The 18,267-nt window shown below is 28.0% G+C and overlaps 1 protein-coding gene across 1 annotated transcript in view; it reads right to left on the bottom strand.

Annotated features, from left to right (window-relative positions):
• Positions 1 to 200: 200 nt before the first annotated feature.
• LOC129965383 (maestro heat-like repeat-containing protein family member 1) overlaps positions 201 to 18,267 on the bottom strand; it is a 49,514-nt gene continuing 31,447 nt past the window's right edge. Inside the window, exons 27-37 of the mRNA XM_056079217.1 lie at positions 17,002 to 17,156; positions 15,029 to 15,188; positions 13,862 to 14,070; positions 13,380 to 13,517; positions 7,145 to 7,406; positions 5,246 to 5,434; positions 4,971 to 5,126; positions 4,595 to 4,729; positions 4,411 to 4,513; positions 3,135 to 3,200; positions 201 to 2,760 (exon numbers count right to left, since the gene is read on the bottom strand). Of these exons, the coding sequence (XP_055935192.1) occupies positions 2,678 to 2,760; positions 3,135 to 3,200; positions 4,411 to 4,513; positions 4,595 to 4,729; positions 4,971 to 5,126; positions 5,246 to 5,434; positions 7,145 to 7,406; positions 13,380 to 13,517; positions 13,862 to 14,070; positions 15,029 to 15,188; positions 17,002 to 17,156 (1,656 nt within the window). The 3' untranslated portion in view covers positions 201 to 2,677. The remainder of the gene's footprint in view (positions 2,761 to 3,134; positions 3,201 to 4,410; positions 4,514 to 4,594; positions 4,730 to 4,970; positions 5,127 to 5,245; positions 5,435 to 7,144; positions 7,407 to 13,379; positions 13,518 to 13,861; positions 14,071 to 15,028; positions 15,189 to 17,001; positions 17,157 to 18,267) is intronic.

Genomic DNA, 18,267 nt, shown 5'->3' with positions numbered 1-18,267 from the left:
AAACTCCTTGTAAAGGAACTGTTATTGCTAAGGCAAATAAAATAAATACCTTTTATTTTAATTTATAAAATCTCAAATTAATAAACAATAATTTTTAACCTTTTGGAAAAACAGTAGCAGTTATAAAGTTACATCACCATTTGCCTTTTCTCAATAATTACATTCAAGACTGGAAAGATTTATCAAATAATAACAAAATCTCTTTCAAAACATACTTTATTTCATATAATATACAATTTACAAAAGCAAGTTAATATTGTAACAAAAAATAGTATATACTAAATACTTTTTCAAAGTAAATAACAGAATCGTAATGTATTATAAAACAATATAAGCATCTAAAAAAGCACAGGAATGCAGTCAAAGCTGATATAAGATATTATTCACTTACAGCAATACAGAAAATTCCCTTTCAACTATTTTCCAGATTGAAGAGAAAAGAATATATGGTATATGGCACAAATCATTATTTACATATTTTCTACAAAATATTAAAAATTACAGAATATTACTCAATATCAAAGTATTTAGATGTTAATTCTCATAAAGAATGAAATTATAAATGAAATGAACTATCAATAAGTTATAAAAATATAGCATACTTTATCCTGCCTATTTCTATAAATGAATTACTGTGGATGTATTATTTCTTTTTTATGTAAACTCATATCTATAATATTCAAACTTTCATTAGTTTTATTTTACAGATTTAAATTCAAAGAAAAAAAAAATACATGGGCAGATTTTTGGAACAAAATGTTTCATCATCAGACTGAAATTCATTTAAGCTTCAAACAGTTTATTTTCAAGTAATTTTAAATGAATCATTTTGAGCATCTTTATGCATGTTTCTACATATTAAAAATTTCATAGTAGTTGAAAAAAATTAAATTTTAAATCACTGCCTACTATCTTATATGGATCAAAGAGAAGCATAGGTTTTGTATTGTTTATTAAAATGAGGTTATTTTCAATAGGAAGAGGCACAATAACTAGTATTGCTATTAAATGTTTCATAAAAGCTTGTGTTTTACAGTAAATTTGGCTATTATTCTATATATGCATACAAGAAATAGATATGAATATCACAATAAGTACTTTATTATTAAATCTACTAGAATAAAAACATTTATTTATAATTGATAATCTATAGAAAAAAAAATCAAAAAATAATTTGTTCAGCTGTCCAACAGACAGTAAAGACATAATAGTACAAAATATTGTGATAAAAAAATTCCACTAGAAATAAAAAGATAAGAAATTCGAAAGATTTATTTTAAATGATATGAAAAATATTTCTCAGAATAGTCTATTTCAGGAACATCCATAATTTGAAGCCATTTGCTTTTTCTTATAAATGAGGAATGTACATAGTATTTAGTATTGGCTGTTATTTGATTCTAACAAATAAGGATTAAATGTTTAATTAAGGATTTAATGTTTCATATAAATAAAATTAATCAATTGCATATATGTATTTGTCTGCTATAAATGGTTATTACTCTTTTGAATTTTCTTTTTTATTGGCAAAAATAAAAAATAAATAAAAAAGGAAAACGAAATATGACTTGCCTACGATTTAAAATGGTATAAAAATTAAGTGGTTTTTTTAAAAAATTTCAAATGTTTGTACATTAATTACAATTTAAGTTTAATATTTAATAATATTTATGTTTCAGTTTGTTTTGCTGAAAAGAAACTTACACAAAATGTTGAAAACATATTTCTTCATATTAAAATACATTAAATTTAGTTGATTCATATTAGGTGAATGTAAAATTTATAGTAAAAATGCTTCAACACTTACTTTAACAGTTAATTTGATTTTTTAAAAAATCTATTAATTTAGGAAAACAGTATTTTAACATTTTAATTTCTTTTCAGCTTAGAATATTTTATAAAATTTCTTAATACAGATAAACTTAATTTTTCATAAGTAAAAAAAAATGTTAAAAGATCTTTCCAATGCAAGAAATTTTTTTAGTTAATATTTTTTTTTTCTAATTTGCTTGAACAATGATATAAACAAACTTAATTAAAAAAATTAAAAATTAATTATATTTAAAAAAATGAAAACAGTAATTACCAGTGATAATTTCTTAAATATTATAAGTATGATCTCATATAAATTACATATTCATTGATTTTCTATAATACATCTGTGCAGTTATTTGATACATTGGTAGTTATTCCTGATTAAGAGGAATTAAACACATATGATCATATAATATAGACAATATGCATATTTAATGACATTATAGCTATATTAACCTGTCTAATAAAAATACTGAATTCATTAGATTAATGTGCATCATGGAAGTCGGATCACAATTGTATATATTATTGATATTTTGTTAAGTACATTTATTAAAACAGAAAATAAATGTGTATTGTTTGATTTGAAAATATTGAGATTAAAAAAGTATCATTTTTGATAATTACAGATTGCATTATAACAAGCTTTCAGAAAAACTATAATTCATGAAAATAGCAACTCTGTGATTATCTATAATACACTCTATTATACAAATAAACTACAACCTAACTGACTAAAGTTTATAAATTATTTTGATTCACAATGAAATCTGATGCTCAGCTCTGAACACCAACTTTGTACTTTCTTTCATCTACAAACGCAGAATCCTCACTAATGCTGAATCACTTATTTCAGGAATACTCAGTAATTATACAACAAACTTAAAGATTCAGCCACTCTTATTCTTACTTCAGGACACTGGTCTTTTAAGAGTACAAGTAAAGCTAGAGAAAAATTTGTTCATGAGAAATTTGAATATCAAATACAATATATTTCAAATGAAGGCATTTATTTTTTCAGCTTTAAATATTTAGTTAAAAAATATGCAAGAAATAACATATATATGTCATGCATAAAATACTTTAAAATTCATTTGTTAATAAAACAGTTACTATTTAGATGACATATAATTGAAAATTAAAAAAATATATTGAAAATAAAATTTTATTTTAATCATTAATAGTTTCTTAAGCCAATAATATTTGAAAAGTGCAATTGTTAATTAAAAATCCAAGTTATTTTCAGCTCTTTTACTAAAGAAAAATATCAACTTCATTTAAATAATTCTCTAAAATCAATAAAAACATTACATAATTACCTGAACAAATTCTTTCTTTAGATACAAGATTTTGTTTTTCAGCTGGTATGTTTCCAAGTAAATAACCTAAAAATTAAAGAATAGTGTTTAGAAGACATGAAGATACAAGGAATATAATGAATAATACAGTGCAATAATTTTTATTAAAATACCTACTTAATAAATTGCAATCCCATGTGAAGTGGTTCAGATATACATTGGAATCTTAACATTTATGTAACATTTTTATTTCAAATTGTTCAGCATTTGTCAAACTCTTAACAGGAATTGTATGTTATTTTACAACCTTAATCTTTTCTTATAATCTTAATCTAAAGCATTATAAGAAATTAAAGCGTTTAATTTCTTATAATGCTTTTTTATTGATTAAAGAAATAAAGAACATCAAAAATAAAAATATTTAAAGAATATTTATTTGTATGTATATAGCATGTATTTTATTCTTTAAACAAAACACAAAGCATGAAAAACTGGTGGCAAAATAAAAAAATATTTGATGTAAACAATATAAAAATAACATCAAAATTCCAAAGTTGAATGATTTAGGAATCAAAATAGCTCTTTGAAAAATTTTCCTTGCCATATAATAATTTTCCTTTCTGATTTGACGTTTTTTCAACATTTAAAAGTTAATTTTTAAAAAGACACGATGTTTTTGCATGGACTATTGTTGAAGAAACAGAAAACAAAAGTTTAAGCAGAATTTACACTAACACAAACATACTCACCTATCCATGTCCAAATTGGAATACAAGCAGAAGGTACTTCAAATTTTCCTCTTAGGGCTTTTATTAAGAGATCTGATAGGAATTTTTTTGATACATGCCAACATAGGAAAGGGAGTCTTAGGTAAAAAGTCTTTTAAAAAATGCTGCAGGCATTGGGGATTTTTATTCTTTTGCTCAGATTTAGAAATTTAGGGTATGTGTTAGAAATAATTAAATAAAAAAAATGGGACCAAAGGAAAAAAAAAAGAATAGAGTAACATGGGCTAATTTAAGATTAAAAAAAATAAGGAAATTAGTTACGATTTAAATTAGATTAAGAGGCATTACACACACACATACATTTCATTTCATTTTAAAAGCAAACCTAAAATATATTAAGCAATATTATATAAAAACATCAAGAAATTTATATTTTGAATTGAAATGAATTACATGTTTTTTTAATGAAATGAAACAGACAACTTTATAGCATATAGAAATTGAATTACAGGACAAAATGTAATGTATTTTTATTCACATTTTTAATTATAAAAAGAAGTTCGTTTTACCTAAAAATGCTGTTGCATTACATTGAATAGTAGTAAATGGGCTCTTCAGATAGGACAAACAAGTAGTGGCGTAAAATCCCACTTTATCAGGAAAATCTGTTATCTGAAATATTTTTTTTAAGAAATAGTAAAACAATTCTTGATAAAGAATAAAGTGAAGTACATAGTTTTAACAGTCACTTACCACAGTCTTTGTAAGGTCATTGATGAATTCACCATAATGCAAATGCGCATCATCTAACAGGTGCTTTTGAAACATATTATTCATTTCATCTGATTCTAAAATGGGACCAAGATGTCTCAGACTATACTTACAAGCCTGTAAAATAATTAATGAAAATTTCCATCATAAAAAATATAATTAAGATTTATGCAAAATAAAGCAAGAATTTTGATGAATCTATTTTGTTTAAAATTATATTAAAAAGTTTTATGCATTTATTTATATTTACTTAGATAATTTGAACCAGATTACTGCATGATTTTTAAATGAATATGTGGAATATTTATTTTTAACTCTACAATTAAATTTACAGCTGTAATTAAATAAGATTACCTACTTTTATTACATGCTTATCTTCATCATTCAAATGCAAAAGAAGGGGTACTAAATTGCCATGCACTTGCTCAAGAAACTGTTCTTTCGATGGCCCATTTGCAAATCGAGACAGATTCCCAAACAAAGTAAATGCTGCAGCTCGTACTAATGGCTTTTCCTATATTAAACATAAAAACATTTAATATTTAATAATGTAAAAATCTTATTTTGCATTAAAGACAAAATGTCTTTAAAAATTATATTTAAAAACTTTTTTTTAAATTGCACAGAACAAACCTTTTCAAACATAGGCTTTATCCTTAGTGCAATGTTAATTAGTATGTTTCTGACATCTGCTTCAGCTACTTGAGACAAAATGGAAGAGAGTCCACTCATAGCTTCTAAAGTAATATTACAACCAGGATCTTCTCTGTCATCCATTCCTGTCATCATTGCAGATAGAATAGTAGTTGAATATCTGTCAATCTGTAAATAAAATAAAAATGTTACTTCATCCAGTGAAAAAAAAAAAAAAAAATTCAGAAAAGAATGGCATATTAGAGGCACAATGCCGAGAACAATCTTTTAAATTTAAATTGAATAAAATAAATAATGGAAGAATTTACAGGTTAATAAAGTAAGGGATATTCAAGTGATATTTGCAATAAACAATTATTTTTTTTTCTCTATCAATTTTGAAATAAAATTAAGGAAAAAATAAAGGCTTGAGAACAAACGACAATTGATATTTCTTCTATGGAGCACATGAAATTTGCAGATAAAATTTATTAGTCTTCAATAATGCATTAATTTTTTTTAATAACTCAGACAAAATTCAAAATTTAATCTCTCCTGAAACTCACCATTTACTTCGTTCATATTAACTTTAAATCAGGTGAAAAATATTACTAAGTGCAATTTTGTAACATTATACAATACATGCATACATTCAACATTATACACACACTGAATCCATGAAATATTTTAAACTATATGTCAGTTCCATACGATCAATCAGAAGGTATTAGAAAAACTAAGGATTAATCAGACAGATATACACAGAGAATGTTTACACATTTTTAAAACGATTTTAGGGCTTTTCAAATTAATGTTTAACCCTTTGCACTCAGGTGAATCTCACTCATCATTCAAGATGGTACATCATTTTGACGTTTTATTTATTTAATTTTGATTGTTAAAAATACTTGTAAGAGTAGTAGGAAGATGCAAATTAATTAAATGGGAGAATTCAACTTAAAACAATTATATATATATATTTATTTTTTAGAATCTTTATTAGGTGAATAATTAAATAAATCTTTGTATTAGGTGAATAATTATGTATTGAATTACTTTCCCCAATGCAAAGGATTAAAATGCAAAGACTATTTCATCTCAAATATATGGTCAGATAGTCTTTTCTTAGATTAAAAGTTTCCATCATAATTTCAATGTAAAAGGGCTTTTTGTAAAATTTAAAAGTGTATTGATTTCCATTATTTTTTCCTACTTTCCAGAGTCCATTAATCATAGCGGGTTTGTTGAAAAGAGCACTTAAAAAGAGCTTTTTTCAACAAACCAAAGGCACAATAGTTCACAGATGAAACACCAGGGAATTTCATAGGAATATATTGAAAAGGTATATATGCAATAGCTATATCAATCTTCATGTTTATAGGCAACACTTTGAGAGACAAATCTGAAAGTAGATGATATTTCTCACTTGAAATAATAAGCTGTGGCTAAAAATTTTTACTACCTTTTTTTGAATAAAATCAACATGCACACATACACACATACAGTCATAAAGATAATGTTAGAGATGGCAGCTGTTACAATAAAACTGGTCCTGGGTTCATTTTATTAATTAACAGCACCTGGAAAACTGCAAACAAAGGTAGTCAACAATTATTCAAGATCAATACTTAGATTGATATTGTGGCAGAATGTTTGCTTGATTCATACCTATAATAAACACGATTTGAAAGAAACTATCTGCTATTTTGGGTGAAATTTCACATATTCAACCACTTATTTTCAAAACTAAAGTGCCACAGCAATTCTTATAGGAAAACTTATGTTGTTGTTATGACAGCATTCTCTAATGTAAAAAATCCCTCATCTGTGTGTGCCGAGATCTATTCATAAAATTTATTCTAAGATCTTTTGATTCACTTTGAATAAAATTTAAATTACCTGCTCTTTATCTAACATAGAAATATTTCCAAGTCCAGAAATGCAAAGACGACGAACTACTGCTGATGAATCTACCAATCTTCCCAACAAACTATTCATCAACGGCTCAGTAAGAGTTTTTCTGCCCTTATAACTCTGGGAGAGAAACTCTACAAACAGAGATACAGAAACAATACGATGTACATCCAAAGAACTGTTCAGCAATGGGTTCAAAACAGTAATCAACTTGGGTACTTGATCTGGGCAGCACATACATATGGCTCTGTAAATAAAATTGAATTTAAACATTTAAATATGAAATAACAGTAATTAGTTTACATTTTCTAATCATATTTTCCAAAACATGTTAATATTTTATCATAATAACTATAGCTACACTATCTATCAATAAGTAATTGGACACTTGTGATAAAAGAAACACTATTTATATTCAAAAGTTGGTAAAGCCTCCATCTGAGGCAATTACGGCCTTAACCCTCCAGAGCATGCTTTCCACAAGTGCTTGGATGATGGACAATGGTATTTTCTTCCAGTCGGCTTGGAAAAGACACGCAAGTTCTTTTACCGATTTTGGACGATTGCTGCACCCTTTAATTTGGCAATCCAACTCATCAAAGGGGTTTTCTATAGGATTCAAGCCTGGACTCGGGGCAGGTCAGTCCAGTCGGTTCATCCAATTATCATCATACCAATCCATGGTGGACCTCGCAACAGGACAAGTGGCGTTGTCATTCTGGAAATAACAATGACCCAGTCCACAAAACTGCTGTAGCATAGGAAGCTCATTGTAGTCTAGAATAGTGAAGTCAGAGTCGGTGTTAAGCTTACCATGAATTGGGATCAACAATCCCAGTCCATACCACAAGAAATATCCCCTGATCATAATTTCACATCCGCCAAACTTTACTGCAAGAACAATGCATTCTGGCAACAGGCGTTCTCCATGCATACGCCAAACCCTGAATCTGCCATCTTACTGGTAGAGATTAAACTTTGATTCGTCACTCCAGAAAACCCGTTTCCACTCATTTGTGGTCCAATTTCGACGCACTTTGCAACACCTCAATCGAACAACGCGGTTGGGTTTTGTAATCAAAGGCTTAAGGGTGGCAACACGACCATGGAAATCAAGGAAATGTGCTTCCTTGCGGGTGGTATTTATCGAAACAACATTTCCGTATGCTTGTTGGAACTCTTAAAGTATGTGTGCCCTCAGTTTGGCGCGATTTTTCCGAATTTCTTTGGGCAACACTCGTCGGTCTCCATCTCTTAATTTTGTGGGTCTGCTGGGTTGATGCAAATTCTGACAATCACTTCTTATCCTCCACTGCTTAATCGCACAAACCACTGTCGATTTTGGAATGTTTAACTTACTATATATGTTTCTTAAGGATCGGCCATTTCTATAATCGACAATTTCGCCTTTCTCGAAGTCGGACAGCTCTGAAACTCGAGGGATCTCACATGCGACTAATGCCAATACTGTTTCCTACACGATGTTTCAGTACAGAAGGCATAACATAGATCAGAACCACAGATATTCTCATTTGTATGGGTGTCCAAATACTTATTGGTAGATAGTGTAGATTTTAATTGTATTAAACATATACCTTTGTAAAGCTCAATAAAAATATTTCCTAGCATATTAATCTGGACGAATCTTTAAAAAGGCAATATTATTTATAAAATTTTATACAAAACAGATTTACGATTCTGTTTTTTCGCATATCAAACAACTTCATTACATTTAAAGTAGATACAATGATTACTAATTTTATTTTTGTAAATTAATATGAAAATGTGTAGTACAGTTAAAATAGAATATAATAAACAAATAGTTGCTTTCAACAACCAGCAATTACCTTGCTATCTATATACTTAAGACAACTGCCACAATCAAAGAATGCCCCTTCCATCCACAACTGATTTCTCCAATTTATTTTTATTTTTCCATATGAAAATTCCTATGTATGCTGCACGTCTTCCACTGCCTTCTATTTCAACTCCCTATTGCAAAGTAAAGATTTGAGCAAGTCCTTAACCTCAACAACTTGACTGATTTTCTTTACCAATTAATTTTACCACTTTGCAAACAAAATTAACCAATGAGAATATTCTGACATTATTATGCAATCATTATTTAAAGTAGTATTTTTGATTACTTTCATAAGATATATTTTGACAAAATAGGTTGAAACCTCCATAGCAGCTGGATCAATAGCTGACATAAAAATGGTTGCTTGAACTTCTGCAGGTTTATTCCCTAACTATGCAGCAGTAGAGTTGAAATTGAAACTTTGCTGCCAGTTTCCATTTGAGGGCCATGTTTTCATCCATGATCTCTAACTCACAAAGAAAACAAGTGGAGGCTGAATTATTTCCATCAGGGTTGTTTAGAAATGTTCTTCATTCTTTCATTCGGCAATTCTGACATCATAGGATTCATCTGATTAAGTTCATTCTGACTTCATTATCACTTGATTAAGTTGTTAAAGGCAAAGTGAGTACAATGAGACACGAAATGAAACCATCTATTTAAAAAATCATGTACTTAACTGACTATTCATATACATACTTACTTAGGATTTGCAATGCTGCTAAATGAATGGTAAGGTTTATAGCACATTACAAATATTATTATACTGCAAGCCAAATGGTAGCTAAAGGCAGTTAGTCTGAAATATAAAATGTTTGAACCTGTTTCAAACTTGTGGCTGACAAACCCCATAGACAATATGCGGTGAAGTAATGCTTTTTCTTTTTATTTCTCTAAAAAAATGAAGGATAGTCTTGATGACATATCTAGAACTCTTATAAGAAGGAAAAATCTGTGAAGTAGGACTAAAAGTTGGGAATGGTCAACTGATCCATAGGTTTTCCTCATTATTTTTATATAGATGTATTATGGTTTTAAAAGATATGATTTATTCAATGATGTTTTGGGGAAAATTCAAAATCTTATTATCGATACTACTAATTTGTATAGCATATTTAGGTAACAGATCAAGCCCCTAGCCTCAATAATTGACCAGTTTTGCCAATTTTATTGGTCACTATAAGTATAGCAAATTAGTTAAGTATAGGATTTGTTTTTTTTTTTTAACTAACAGTGCTTAGAGACCTCTGTAGCTTGAACTATCAGCCGCAAAGCCACCAAATTTTGTACGGGGACTATAGACAACATGGGAAAACGAAATCCACGAAGAAAAAAAAAAAAAAAAATTAGTTCCAAAAGTTGCCGATAGGGGAAAATGTGGCACTTACACTTTAAGACAGCTAAAATTTTACATAAAACATGGGTAAAAATTGCAAAATGCAAAATCCCGATTACGTAATCGACACCAGCGCTAGTATTTTGAATTATAAAAAAGAAGCGTGACATTGAAAATTGATTCAATTTGAATTCAATTGATTTGTAAAATGCACCTCACTTTAGTACAGCGTGCATTACTTGTGAATCTTTTATCTTAATGCAATGCAGCAGCCGCTCTTCGCAAATTTAGAAGTCGAAACAATTTACGTAAAGGAACTCTATCAATTAATGCAGAGAAAATAATGATTAAAAAATTTGAAAAAACTGGTTCTCTCGCAACTCATCCTGGTAGAGGACGGAAACCGGTATCGGAGGATACGATCACAGTTTTTGCAACTGCAACCGTTGAAAGAAATCAGACAAGCACTGCTGGTAATAGCAGCACACGTGGAGTTGCGCGACAACTGGATGCTAGTATTTCAACAGTATGGAAAGTTTTAAGAAAAATTCTTCAATTTTATCCATATAAAATTAGCCTTTTGCATGAATTAAAACCTACAGATTATGATCTTCGATTAACTTTTGCTAGAATTCTTTGAATTCTAGAATTTGGGCATCTGAACAACCCCATGCATTTCAAGAAATCTCACTCCATTCTCAAAAAGTAACTGTTTGGTGTGGTTTTACAGCAGATTTTATCATTGGACCATACTTTTTTCGGACTATTAACCAAGCAAGAGCGCAGACCTATTCCGTAAACAATCAAAGATATCATGATATTTAAGTGGTAAGGGATGTGCTAGGAGTCCAGTAACTAAACCATTTTACCAAAACAGCTGTTCGGGTAGAAGAGTTGTTACTGGCTTATATGCTATTCATCGCAATATGTTGAGTAGTTTTGTTATCCCACAACTTCAGCAAAAGCAATGCTAAGATAAAATTGTCTTTATGCAGGATGGAGCACCACCACATATTGGTACAAATGTACAGCAACTGCTGCGCCATCACTTTACAGAAGAAAGAGCAATTAGTCGCTGTTTTCGTGTTGCATGACTACCTCACTCCCCGGATCTAACTCCATGTGACTCCTCCTTTTCTGTGAGGTTATTTAAAATCGAAGTTATATCTTGGTGGAGTCTTGAACTTATCAGTTTTAAAGGAAAATATAACACAGATTGTTATGAACATGCCTCCTGAAATGTTGCATTCAGCTGTAGAGAATATGGTGTACAGAATGCAATGCTTAGTCCAAGAAAATGGAGGTCATATTGAAAATAACTGATGTCTTCCCAGGGAAAGCGATTCTATTGAATAAAAACAAAAGAACAAAGAATAAAATGGAAGTCGAATAGAATCTCCTCTTTTTTATTTTATTTGTAACCATTTACAGAGGTTATTTTGAATAAAGCACATTTGTGGAAAAATTAATCCTTTGTTATTCATTTATCTGTTTACTATAGTTTTTTATAATTTTATCGTGCAGTTAAACTTAAAATTTAGATCAAAAGCATCTCATTCCCCCTATTGGCAACTTTTTGAACTAATTTTCTTTTCACGGATTTTTTTTTCCATGTCGTTAATAGTCCCTGTACAATATTTGGTGGCTTTGCCGCTGATAGTTCGAGCTGCAGAGGTTTCTCAGTACCATCAGTTAAATAAATTACCCTGTACTTCTTTTGTTATGATAAGGAATAGTTCATAAAAGTTGATGACATGATTTAATTAATACTAGCAATACAATGGGTAAACAGCTGGTTGCCAAAAGTGGCAAGTAAACATATTAAAAAAAAAAAATGTCAGAAACTAAGTGTTCAATTACTTGAACTGCATAATTCACAAATAAATTAAAGCAACCTGGTAATTGCAGCTTAAAAACTTTAAGCAAAACAATATTAAGATTGATGTATTTTTGAAATGCCATTAAGTTTACATCATAAAAAAATTGAAAATGCAATAAAATATATATTTATTTTTACAACTAAAAAGATTGATTGAGGTCTTAGGTAAAAAAGTGATCACATATACTGTAGTGGATTGGTATGAGTGAGGATAGAACCTGGAACCTTGTGGTTCGCAGCCGAGTAACAAGACCATAATTCAAAAGCAATTGCCCGTGCTTCTTGCTGTTAACTGGCTTATAAGCTCTTCATCACAATACATTCTTTTTTTAAAATAAACTATAATCCAATTTCAGACTAAAAACTGCAATATTCTAGATTAATAATAAATCAAATTAATAATAATAATAATTTTTTCTAGTTTCATTTGTTGGTATTCAATGAGAGGAACATGTATCACATGAACTTAAAATTGGCAAATAACAATTAGCTACATTGTGACATGTTGAACTCATCACAGCAGAAATGTTTACAGTTTTTATATAACATTTCTCGATACCTAAAGATATATGTACTTTATGCCATATCAATATATTTCTATGATTATCAGAAAGAATATAGTATGGGAAAATATATAAAAAATTATCCATATCCAACACTGTAATAAATTATATGGTACCATTGCCAAATTTTAATATTTTATTATTAGCAGCTCACCTAAAAAGGCAAAGCAATAAATTACAACTAGCTTTTTAATGTTTGAGCAAATTTTAGCAAGACTGCTAAAAATCAGGTAATGTACACTTAAATTTTACTCCCTAAAAATAAAACGTTAAAAAATTTTTACACTAATTTTCACTCCCCAGAAATAAAATGTTACAATTTTTTTTAACTAAATTTTAGAATTCAAACTTTGGGATGCATTAAACCACAACAAAGATTATTTGTGTGCTAGATTTCATCACTAAAAGCAACAGATTTCACAGTGATGCACACAAACATTTCCTTCCATAAAACTAAAAATAAAGAAGAAATTTCTCAAGATTTTAATACTCTTAATTTATTATTTAATGATACTCAGAAAAATCTTCACAATGTGCAAATAAACATTCTTGATTTCTAATTTAAATAAAATAGAACTGACCTTCCTAGAGCAGCAATAGCCTCTGGATATTTATCTTGCTCTTCCATCATAACCCAATAACCCCCTTCATTCATAGACGAAACAATGACATCTTCTTTTACACATAGAAGGAAATTTTTCAGAGTTTCAACTGCAAATCTACAAAAAAAAAAAAAAAAAAAAATGTAACATTTTTTTTAAAATTACATTATGTCTTCCTTTTTACTGAATATTAATTTTAAAGCAATTTTAATACTGAATACGATATTCTATAATTAGCAATATTATAGAATTCACTTAAATATCACAATGCCCAGACGACCATTAATTTCTGAATCAACAAAATAAATTCATTTCCAATTTCAGGATGAATTAGTGAATTTCTAAAACACAAAAAAAAAATGAAGTATAATTTTTTTATAACAATACAAAGGAAAAACATGTAGTTTCTTTTTATTTCTTTCTTCAGTAATATAAATCTGCTTTGTATAGAATTTTTATACCTCACAGGTGACTGACTAGATGATTTTGGATCATTTTTCTTTTGTAAAGCAGCAAGACTTTTAACATTATCTGCAGAATAAACTGGAAAAACTGCTCCAACATAAGCTCCTGAGACAATCACAAGAGAAGAAAATAGTCTATCAAAATGCTCTCTGCTACATGTTTCCATCTCAGGTACTTTGAACATTTCTCGTAAGGCACATATAGCCTGTAAAACAAAATAAAGGGAAAGTATATTTTTTAATGAGGATACATTTCATGGACATTTATTAAGCACACAAACAGTATAAAAAATTGAATTGTTTAAGGAAATAAAGCCATATGAAAAGTTTTTTTCTTGGAATGAGTGAAAAACTAACTCTCATCATCTTAAAATAAGAAAAGTTATACAACTTTTAAATGTTAATCTAACTTTTATTTGTCAATCTAAAAATGATAAGAAAATTTAAACAATGTCTTTGAAATCATTTGGGTTGATTCTCAATAAGTTGCAGGAAAAAAATCCAAAAGAAGAAAATTTCTCATTAATCTTTTAATAAATGCAATATGATAATGTTACATTTAAAAATCATCAAATTAATTTAATCACCATTATTTGATCCATTTTTTGTTAAACGATATGCAGCTACAAAACGCATTGATATTTTTTTATGAAACCTCTTCTAAAATTAAGAGTTTTTGGAAATTTCACAAAACATTAAATAAAGACACGAGTAATATTTCAAAAAGCAATAATATTCTATATTTTAAATAAATTTTTTAAATATATATATTAAGTATTTTTGATTCTATTAACAAAATTTATTAATACATATTTTTTAATAGCTATCATGCCAATTATTACCTATATTTCACCAATCACTGTCTATTTTTATTATATTACATTTATTTTGAATTCTTACTATACCTAAATACTTGTAAGATGGCTGATCTCCAACTCATAATTTTTTTCTATTACTGTTCATTTTCTAAGTTCATTTTAATTACGGATATTAAAACTTCAAAATTAACAAATTGCATCTAAACTGTCAACTTTATATGCCATGTACCTTTCTGATAAGACAATAATTAGCTGTACATTTTAAATATATAAGAAACTTGCTACCCATCTCAAACATAAAGTAGTCAGAAATATATATATGAAAAATCAAAATATTTAAACCTACAGCTAAAGGTTTGTGAGCTGCAACATAAGCAATGCTTCGTCCATGAGGATCAGGAGGAGATGATATTACATTATCTGAGAATATTTCCAAGAAGTATTCAATGATATGATTGGCAAGGCTCTTATCTTGACTCAGAGTTTGCCAGATATCAGTTGTATTCCTAAAATAAAAGAAAGAATCAAGAATCACAGTGCTGATCATTTAGTTATTTACAATAAGATTCGATTCAAATTTTTGCAAAGTTATTAGAAAATATGAAATAAAAATAATTTTAGAAACTTTTTATATATTTATAACTAATATATGTGGAATCAATAATATGTTGGCTGATAAAATCACTAATAAATATTTACTATGGAATATTCATCAGTATGATAACCACAGTAAAATAAACTTTATTGCATATGCAAACAAACTAATATAAACAAGAAAATGATATACATGGTATCGAATAAAAGAATGGAATAATTAAACAGAACTCCTTGACAGAACAAGAATAATTAAAGTTCAAAAATAATACCTTCAAATAATATTTCAATATACAAGAACATATGAAATATAAAATCCTAGTACCGCAATTATAATTCTCATAAAAATGATATCAAAGAAAATGTTCACAAATATTAATTAATGCTAAGAAACACACAAAATGAAAAAATATCTTACAATACATAAAAATTCACTTTCCAAAAAATAAATATTAAAATTTTGTAACTTGTTTCTTTTAAGCATGCCATCTGATAATTTGACAACCATGAATCTGTCAAAACCAGGGTTTAATTAAACAATTCTTCATTAATTAAACAGTTCAATATTTTTTCTAATCAATTGGAAACAAACTATCATTTTGTATGTGGTATCAATCGTTACCATCATCATCATCAATAAATCCATCATGTGGCATTTCAATTTCATTTCATCACTAACAGAAAATTTATGCTAATATTTCTAATGCTATTGACAATATTTTTGAACTCTCTGGAAAGATAGTTATTTGATTTAATAACTCATGTTTTAAAAAAATTATATATTATTATCATTATTTTTTTGCAATTTCTTTTTTACTTGGGAAAGGAAGGAAGGAAGACTTGCTTTCTAAATTTCGCAGAGCATTTGAAATAATATTCAATCTAGTAAGGATGTATCTGGCAAAAACATTGCATGTCTTTTACTTTTAAGTAAGTAGATTTATAGGCTGTGAAAAAAAACAAACAAAAAAAAAAAAACTCTTGATATTTACATGTGTGTTTGTTTGCATTATATCTATACATTTTTTGTGATGATTGATTTTTTTCTGAGACTTTTTTTTACAGCTGTTCATTTTCAAACATTTAATTACATATATCACCACTTCAAAATTAACATGCTGCATCTAAACTGTTTAATGACAATATACTCAATGCTTCTTTTTAGAGATTGAGTAAAAATTAGCAGAGTATTTTAAATACATAAAAACTTTGTTACTATTCACCCCCCCCCAAAGGCAATATCCTTTTCTAGATCATTTATGACTTTACAATTTTCCAAATTTATAAGAAGGGAAACAAACTGATTGCAATCTTAAGCTTTCTTTATTCTACAGAAGGTAAAGAGCATATTATTGAAAAATTGTTAATTCTGAATATTATTACAAATATTTATTAATATGGAAGGATTCCTACTAATTATTGCTTTTTTTACTAATTAGAGTGATTTTTCTCAGAAATGTGAAATAGTTTTAATTTTACTACGAGTTTACAGAAATATGACATGTTTATAGATTCAACATAATTTTTTAAATCAAATTATTATATCTATGGATTTTTTATTTTTGGTATATACATTTAAATTAAAATATTTCAAATGCCTGTATGACACACATGCAAATCAGTAAAAGTGATAGAATATTGTAATAGAAAAATTCGATGAAATGTTGCATAATTAAAAATGTAATAGAAAAATTAAAATTATTAAAACAACTTTGAGAAACTCACATGTCTAAAGGAACAGGAGAGTTGAGTAATGATACCAAAACAGCTGTTAAATGATGATTAGCTAAATTCTGGAAACAGCGCAAAGCTCCTTTACGTGTATGAGGACACTGAACAGAATTTAAGATATCCCTTACAGCTTCTATGATATTTGGAATCTAATAAAACAAAATAATTAAAATTATTTTTGCAAAGACAGTAATATATAAGAATGATTATGTCATTTATAAAATTAAAAAGAATATTTTGTAAATTAAACTTTTCTTAATGGGAAATTAATAGGTATTAAATAATCTTTCCATATTAAATGAAAAATTTAAATAAAAGAATTTCAAGCAAATTTTACACACTATCTAAAACTCCCCCCTCCCCTCAAACATCTTCCCTCTATCTCATCTGAAGTCACTTTTACACTTTGGCTTTGCATAACAGATATCTCATAAATTACATTCAAAAGGATAACTTTATTGATGAGTAAACCAGCAAAACAATTCCCATTTTAAAACAGTGCTTTTGACATTTTTTGTTGTTGTTGTAAGAAACTGGTAAAAAAAATAGAAAATTTCTAAATAATGTTTTTGATATTTTCTTGTTATAAATTTCAATTTCATTAATCTTTTCGGAAATACTATTTTTCCCTAAATTTTACACTTGAAAGTAGAAATCAGATTCCGTAGAAGTAGTGAGTTAACTAAGGTAATACAGTAAAACCTCAAAATGTTGACTGTTGATGACATTATTTTCCTTTGGTGCACAATAATATAAAATAACCCTCCTTTACCATCACTACACTTATTTCTTCTCTGGGTAAGTTATCACTCAAAAACGGCTATAAGTATCTTTCTTCACCATTTTGCATGTCATTACGTTGTCTTTTCAGCCTCACCCTTCACTTTAAGAAAGCCAAGCCTAAACAGATAATTTTTGATTATGCTTGCCACTTCAGCAAAACACTCGTAGATCTCTATTGTTGTTAAGATTCCTTTCCATACAACACCTTTTTGGGGATTTGGATTCTTGGAATTTTTTTATGCATGCATACCATATTTTTCACTGCCATTCATTCAAAGGACAGTTCTTAGCATGATTCTGTTGAGAGTAAACATTTTTCTTGACTGCTCTTGAGAGTGACATCATTTCATAGTGAGCAAGATCCCTATAATGCTATCTTTTCTTTTGCAATCTCGTGGTTTGATTATGTTTTTAACATGAAATGGAAAAGAAAACTTACCTTGCTATTTTTAAATGAAAAAAAAAAAAGATTTCATT

This window comes from Argiope bruennichi, chromosome 4 (assembly GCF_947563725.1).
Source record: "Argiope bruennichi chromosome 4, qqArgBrue1.1, whole genome shotgun sequence".
NCBI lineage: Eukaryota > Metazoa > Arthropoda > Arachnida > Araneae > Araneidae > Argiope > Argiope bruennichi.
This window is presented reverse-complemented; position numbering and strand designations above follow the sequence as displayed.